The 8,535-nt window shown below is 37.4% G+C and overlaps 1 protein-coding gene across 1 annotated transcript in view; it reads left to right on the top strand.

Moving 5' to 3' along the window:
• The window catches only part of ZBTB34 (zinc finger and BTB domain containing 34), a 150,248-nt gene extending 145,979 nt beyond the window's left edge, over nucleotides 1-4,269 (top strand). The window contains exon 3 of the mRNA XM_086924713.1: nucleotides 1,917-4,269. Within this exon, the coding sequence (XP_086780839.1) occupies nucleotides 1,917-3,409 (1,493 nt within the window). The 3' untranslated portion in view covers nucleotides 3,410-4,269. The remainder of the gene's footprint in view (nucleotides 1-1,916) is intronic.
• The last annotated feature ends 4,266 nt before the right edge of the window (nucleotides 4,270-8,535 follow it).

Consider the following 8,535-nt stretch of genomic DNA (forward strand, 5'->3'; position numbering starts at 1 on the left):
CCCAGCAACTGGTTTGAACCGGGCTATGCATGGAGCACCTTGTGTGCCCCAGGCAGTGTCTGGAAAAGCATCTTTCCATTGAACCCACCCTGCCCCAATCCACTACAGGCTGTCTGGAGAGGTACCAGCACCTCCCTTGAATGGAAACCTATTGTCCAGGCCTCCCCTGCCGGAGTTTCGTCCAGCAGCAGGAGGTCACACTTGTGTCTGTGGCAGCAGCATCCATTTTGTGATGCTGAGGCTCTGTTGAACTTTAACCGGGTAAAGCAGTAACTACAGGTCTTCTCCCTCTAGAAGGGTGGAATGCTACCCCCACCGCCAGGACTGGCGGGGGGGGGTAGTATTCCAGAGTGTTTAACACCATACGCAACATGTTTTGATAAAGCCAAACCAAAGTTAGCATTAACCGCGAGGATTATAATGCACTTAAGAGTATATGGTATGGCTATATCACAGAACAGCTATAAGGACATGGTTCTGAAAGCTGCAGACAGGCTCAGCTCATGCTAGAGCACCATCTTGCATGAAACCAAGCACTCTGCCTTCAGGATTGTCAAGGCCTTCCATAGGAGTGACTTATAGGTATATATGTGTCTATATATAAGGGTAGATATAGGAATACTATATCTAAGCAAGGGGTGATTACACCACCTTGCCCAAGCTGAGTGTTCAGCCTGTGGTGTCAGTTTGGATGGCCAGCCAGGGGTGGCATACTTCATGCTGCAGCCCCTGGTAGGCCTTGAATGCACCTATGCCCTGGGTACCTGTGGTACACTATACAGGGGCTCACAAAGGTGACACAATATCCAATTAGATATGTACCTAAAGTACAAGGAGTCCATTTTACAGAGAGAGCAGATAGCCTGGGGCCCTGAATAGCAGGATCCCAGGCCAACTAAGTCAAAAACCAGCTAAACACTAGGCAAAACGTTGGAGTAACCATATAGTCAGATATCCACCTTCCTACAGTGACCCTTGTTTGTATCGTCCTGTTGGAGGCTTGTAATACCAATGACTATCACTCATCTAAATTGGAGGAGTGTTGGTTTTCGGTTTTACCATAACCACAACTTTTTGCTCATAAAGCTACCTTTTGCTACTTTAAGGGAACAGGTTTGCAGTTAACATACATCAAGATTTTACATGGATTTATAATTCTGAATGTTTTCTGTTTAGCCGCAATACATTTCCTGTTCAAACCTGCCTTCGGGTTTTCTTTATGGTACCTTTTTTCATTCAGATTACTTCCTCTAATGTATGTGCTGTTCTTAGAGTGTGCATATTTAAAGTTTCATATCTGTAGCACAGCTATGTACACCATACAAATTCAATTTTCCAATCTCCATTTGGGTATAACCAAGTTTACAGGTAAATAACTTGTTTGTTACATTTCCTAACAAAATATCAAAAGTCTGTTTAGGTTTTAATGCATTGAGGTAATGCTCCCCTTTTCAGTTCCAGGAACCTCTGTGAGGGTGTTCTGTGACTTTTAATCCTATATTGCAAGTAGAAGTAGCCACTTCTAATCCAGTGTAGATGCACAGCCAGTAAAACTTTCAGTGAAAGAATGGTATGATTTCAAAGGGAGAGATGGTGTGGCTGCCTTACCCTAGTTGGAATGTTTACTTCAGGACTGTAGTAGCAATGTAACACTAATAAATCCCTTTTAGATTTCTCATAAGAATCAGTATTTTAATTGAAAAAAATACACCGTATAGATTCGCTTTAAAACTTGCACAGATGCTTAGACACTTAAGAGTGAAGCATATTAGCTTACTTTCTCTTAGAGTTGTCTTGTGTTACTTTTGAAATTGAATTGCATTGTTTTTCAGCGATCTGTTTAATTCTAGGAGCTTTGTCGATTACTTTGAATTTTGCCTTTCTGAAACGTGTATTTGTGTTCTTTTTCCAAACAGATAATTGTACATCGGAAGAAATGGACAGTAACAGCTTCATCCAGTTTGATGTACCAGAGTACAGCAATACTGTTCTGAGCCAATTAAATGAATTACGAGTTCAAGGAAAGCTGTGTGACATCATTGTCCACATTCAGGGTCGACCCTTTAGAGCCCACAAAGCAGTTTTAGCCGCCAGCTCTCCTTACTTCCGCGATCACTCAGCATTGAGCACCATGAGTGGCTTATCCATATCAGTCATTAAAAACCCAATTGTTTTTGAGCAGTTGCTTTCTTTTTGCTACACTGGAAGGATGTCCTTGCAGCTAAAGGACGTTGTTAGTTTTTTAACGGCAGCCAGCTTTTTGCAAATGCAGTGTGTGATTGACAAGTGCACGAAGATTTTAGAGAGCATTCACTCTAAGTTTAGTGTTGTTGATTCTGTCACAGGTGAAGCTGAAGAGAACCAAGGCAACCACAATGGAATTAAAGAGAGTAGCTATTTTGCCAATCCAGTAGAAATATCACCACCATATTGTCCTCCTCGGCAGTCCATAGTGAGCGATTTAAAGATGGACACTAGCAACACCTTGCGCAGCCGCTTACAAGAAGAGGGTCAGTCAGACAGAGGAAGCAGTGGTAGTGTTTCAGAGCATGAAATCCAGATTGATGGTGATCATGAACAAAGCGATCTTTTACCAAGAGAAAACCAGATTGAAGAAGTGAAAATTAAAATGGAAAAATCAGACCGGCCAAGTTGTTCAGACAGCTCTTCCCTTGGCGATGATGGTTATCACACAGAAATGGTGGATGGCGAGCAAGTGGTGGCTGTAAATGTTGGTTCTTACGGATCTGTGCTGCAGCATGCATATTCATCATTTTCTCAAGCTGGATACCCTTCTGCCCATGTTTCGGAATCCTTTAGAAATGCAGGCAGCTCTGGTCCTTCAAGGTCATTGCTTAGTGGTTACAGAGGTCGCGGGCGTCAGAAACGTGCCTCCCACTTACACAGTGACATGCATAGGCTGATGCAAGCGGCAGACAGTGATCCACTGGCTACCACCACAGGATGTGACACCAGTCCACAAGAGAAGAATTCTAGAGGTTACTGGCACCCCTACAGTGAACGGTTAATCTGTATTTACTGTGGAAAGACTTTCAACCAGAAGGGCAGCCTCGATCGACATATGCGTTTGCATATGGGTATTACTCCCTTTGTTTGTAAGTATTGTGGAAAGAAATATACACGCAAAGACCAGCTTGAGTATCATATTCGTGGTCATACAGATGATAAACCTTTCCGCTGTGAGGTCTGTGGAAAATGCTTTCCTTTTCAAGGAACTCTAAACCAGCATTTGAGAAAAAATCACCCTGGAGTGGCAGAAGTGAGAAGTCGCTTGGAGTCACCAGAAAGAACGGACATGTATGTGGAACAGAACGTCCATAATGACACCTCACTCTCTGAAACAAACATGGACTCACCAGTTGATTCACGTAGTGGTGAACCTCTCTAATGATGATGCTAAATGCCAAGTGCAGCCCAAACAAAGCACATGAATCAATGCATATTTTTAAGGTTTGCTTCTTTAGTATTCTCTCAAACTAAAACCTAAAACTAGCTTTTTAAATTTTGATTACATATATATTGTTAACCTATAGATGCTGATATAAGCGTTCCAGGACTTCAGTGTTAACTCTACAAACTCATGGTCTCTTTTTCTAAGTGGACAGTGTGCTCTAGGTTTTCGTCTCAAGAGTATCATTGAATCAGTGCAAAGCAAGTGGAATAACACTGTAATAAATAACACCAGAAAGAGATGTAAACCAGTTAAAATGCAACATCTTCACCTTTCTTTTGTTTGTGGTGAATTTTAAAAATGGAAAAATGAAAGAAAGTTATAGAATACAAATGAAAGTTCAGTGCTTAGCACTAAAATGCGTTGGGAAACCCATTGGTGGTTATAGCACATTGCAGAATGCAATTGCATTATTTGTTTGGAACCCATTAGTCAAAACTCTCTATGTTTAACATATACTGGTTGACTGATCATGACAAATTAATTGATTTACTTTGAAAGACTTACTTGCACAGTAAGTCCATGCTAAATCTAGTAAAAATGTGGTGGTACTGTTCGACCTTTATTCATTGCGAGCTTGAGAGCGGAAGTTAATCTTGTATGGGGCTACCTTATTAGTTGCCCATTCCCTTTATTTAAGTGTATTTGTGATGGGTACTCACCTAGTGGAGAGGGACTGTTGACATTGGACACAATTTTTAGGAGCGTGTGGACAATGGGATGCATATGCTTGAGTATTTGTGTGTGTGTGTGTGTATATATATATATATATGTGTATGTATATATATATATATATATATATATAATGTGTGTGTGTATACATACCCACAGAAAGTATAATTATATTCCTTTTATTAGTTTTAGTGAAGCCAGGATTTATTTCTATATGACAGTTTTTTTGTGCTATTCGAAGCAATGTGGAATAAATAATATTTAACTATAGTATTGTGTAATATCATGTTTCTGTCTTTGTTCAGTGAGTGACAGCCTCCCCTGGGAACTATGCTCCCTTGCCTCACTCTGCATAGAAATATGATACTATACGTTTACATGATTATTTTCGTAATTGAAGTGAAAGTAGGAATATTTTGTTTGAACACACTTCAACTTTCTTCATTTGTAAGAGTTGGTACACTTTGGATCACCATTGATTATCTTTGCACAGTAGTACAAACTTGTATGCCCAAAATTAGTTATTGTTTTATACAGCTGCGAATCATAAAATATAAGTAAACCAAATACTGAAATAAGGCCAATTAATTGTTCTTGGAACTTACATGATGTGTACATCGAGCAAGATTTGGTCCTATAGTTAAATGTGTACTGTATTGTTTTTAAGCCCAATCGTAGCAGTAATTTTAACACATATTTAAAGTCGAAGACATGGCACTAATTTGGGTAGTGGAAATGCACCAGCTAAGGAAATAGAGTTGAATCATTTTACTGGTGGATTAAGCTCTATCACTAAAGAAAAGGTATTTTATATATGTATTTGCAGTACGCCTGTTTGGTGTTCTTGTGGGTTTTAGAGAGATGCACTGTTGTCTTTCTTCATCTACTTACAAGAAAAAAGCATGTGAAAAGCGTACTGTAGTATTCTTAGGAAAAGTCAAAATACTGAAACTGTAAGCAATAGTTGTGGTTGTCTGTGTAATGTGCTAGAGAAAAGCCATTACATCTTCCTTTTTAATTTAAAGTTGAACCAGTGTTCCGGCCTACATGCAAAGGTGGAAGCTCTAAAGGAAGGATATTTTTATTCTTCTTTTTATCAAATATGTCTCCTTATATGTGACGCTGTACTTAAAAAAAAAAAATATCAGTTCTGTCAGTGTGGTATAATGTGAAAACAAATGGTATTCCTTAATCAAGAACAAAGGTAACATAACACCAGAAATCAAGAAACTTAGAGGTAAACTACTGCATGAAAAATATTTTGCCACCAAGTTTCCTTTCTGCTTTTTTCATTCTCTTGTTTATCATAAGTGGTTTGAACAGTCAGAGAAAAACAAAAAAAACATTGTTTTGCTTTCGGCATACAGTGATTTCATAAGTAAGTATTAGTAACATGCTGAATACATGGGCTGTGTTAAATTACATATTTACAAGCTGATATTAGTTTACCAAAGAGTGACTTATCCAAATCTGTTTCTGCTAAAATAAAAAGGAAATCTTTAATATGCATTGCTTAGTGTGTACAGATTCAGGTACAAACATTGTAGTAGAACTCTTCAGGGCAGGCTATGTATCGGTTTTCACAGTATTCTGATTTATTGCAGGTTTTGTTTGCTCACTCTTGCATCCTGTTTTAGTGTTTCCTCTATTCCATGCAACCAGTGTTAAATTATCAAGCCATAACGCTACTGTAAAATGCAGCAGTGCTTTGAAGGATGCATTCATGCAGGCCAATGTGAATCCACCTAATCTCTTTGAACATTACTTCAATCTTTTAAAAGAGCGTGAACATAAGGAAAAGTGTTTGGAAAATGAAAAATAATCTGGCATCAGCAGTTCGATTGTGCCTTGCCACATGGCTACATGCCAGGTTTATTGTTACCCTAAACCAAAACACGTCAATCTGCAGTTCACTTTTCATGGTTTTATGACTCTTGGGAAGGCAGTCCTATGAAGGTAGCCTTTTTTTATCACTGTTATTTTTTGTTTGGAAGTCTCATTTAGTGCAGTAGGGTTTTACATTTCAAGTGCAGTAATTGCATGCCATTAACAAAACAATATTTTGTGACTATCTTTTACATAACTAATTTACATCCTGAAATAATTTAAAGTCTATTCATAACTGAGTCTGTTCTTGAGCTACCTTTAAAGTACATATAAAAATGTGAAAGCAGTGACAGTGTCCTATTTTATAATCTATATGTGTACATTTATATGTTTAACCTGTAATTACAAACTGTGAAAACAAAGACTTTTATACTTTTGCTAAAGTTTGTGGTATTGAACAGTTAATTTCAGTGCTCCTAATCCTATAGCTACCCTGTAACTTCTTACAAGTGTGAATACTTTAGAAAGTAGATTTGTTAAAACGTTCTGTATTATATCGGGCGTTTATTTTAGTTTATCTTGGGATGTCTCCGAAGCTCTTTCCAATTGGTTCTGCAGTGGTTAGTGTGACGTGTAGCATTAAGGATCCTGTTTGTACACTGTAGAATTGGTTGTACTGTAGACTTAAAATGAGAGCCTTCTACTGAGATTGTACTCTTCCCAGGCATGTGTAGGAATACATTTTATCCTTCAATGTTTTATACCTAAGTCAGAAGTTTACTTAAAGCCAAAATGATAAAACCTTATGAAGCATTAAAACGTGGGCTTTTTAAGGTAATGTTACTACATGAGTGATGGCAGAAATCCAAGGAAAGGCTGTCTGAGGCGTTAAACAGTGAGCTTTTATTGAAACATCATTGTATTTTATTTGAATATGTTTTATATGAGTTAACTGTGATATTCACTACTTAGAATAATTTTCCTGAATGGGGTCACATGCAACCTCGACTGAAAGGGACTCAAATATGCAACACCTAGTCTATTTTCTAAGGGGATTTTACCCATGAATGGTGCTTTTAGACTGGTCAGGGTTATTTATTAAATTTTATATGAAAGTATTTGGAAATTGTGTAAATGTAATTCTTTTCTGACTATCTCGGTAATGAATCATAGATTTAATAGTACTTGGTAATAGAGCAGTTTAATAAAGTCATTCAGAATGTTCAAGGTTTATAACAAGTGCATGTTATTTTTCTTATATTTAACAAAGTGCCAGAACAATATAGTATGTTAGTTAATTTTTTAATAAAAATGTATTAAAATCTCTTTAAGTGTGCTATTTAAAGGAAAAGGCTTGGATAATGCAAAGTAGGCAAACATGCATGTAACCACTGGCTACTACAGATATTGAAAAATACTTGTCCTATCTGTTACACATAGGTTATATACTCCAGATTTAAAATAAAATTCTATGTTCCATGTCTAATTTTGGAACAAGGTTCACTAGAAGCCAGTAGCATTCTTCTCTCCAGTCTGTGTAATTAGTCATTGTCACTTGAATTTATTTTTCAGGTTGGTAGCATATTTTTATCATGCTAAATGTTTGAACAATTTGAATGACTTTTCTCTGTGTCATAACCTTGCAATATAAACTGGTAACCTCACAAACTCCACACTTCATCATATGAAGTACATGAAGCTAGCTACACTGATGCTCTAATAACTTGCCATTAAGGGTTATTTTATAGCATGAATTTAAAAAAAAGTATTTATTCAAATGATATTTTACTCTTGTATTCCTTTTGTTTGTTTTTTCTGTTAGATTTGTGACATTTATATTATAGTTTACTTCTGCCTTTTTTTGTTCTGATGAATTCTTATATTTTGCTTGTAAATTGCATTCTTAATATAAATAAAGTGAATAAAGTAAATGGGGATTACTGTTTGTTTATAAATAAAAATGCTGATACAGCAAGCCAATTGTTGTTTTTGTTTTGCACATACACAGATAGCCAATGAGAACTGTTAGCATTGTGTATATAAATCATGTCTTCCCTATTTGCAGTCCTACAACGCTGTTACTTTTCATGTATTTCCTCTTTCCACCATCTTTTAGGGCCTTTTTACTCAAGTACAACGCTGCACGCATCCGTATGATATAAACGTTTTTCATGTGTATTCCTGTTGTAAATAGCATATGATGTATTGAAAATATTTTACATCCTAAGACTCTGATTTAATGAATTGGCCAGAATGCAAGAGTTCTGGTAATGCAAGCAATATCACACCCCGTTCCTCTACACTCAACAGGACAGCTATAGGTGGAAATATCTCCCCTCCCCTTTCCAAGGATACCTCTTCCGAGTGGATACTTCATTAAGGATTGCTGCAGGGAGTTTGGAATGAATAAGTGGACACTTCCACTGCTCCCCAAAAGCCTTCTTCCACCTCAGAGGGTAGATTTTGTGGTTTACTCGCAATCTAACAACCCGAGAAGGTGGAGTCAGAAAGACCAAATAACATAGCACCAAAACAGCTTATATAATGTAAGCAGATAACATAGG

The sequence above is a fragment of the Lissotriton vulgaris genome, chromosome 5 (genome assembly GCF_964263255.1).
Source record: "Lissotriton vulgaris chromosome 5, aLisVul1.2, whole genome shotgun sequence".
Taxonomy (NCBI): domain Eukaryota; kingdom Metazoa; phylum Chordata; class Amphibia; order Caudata; family Salamandridae; genus Lissotriton; species Lissotriton vulgaris.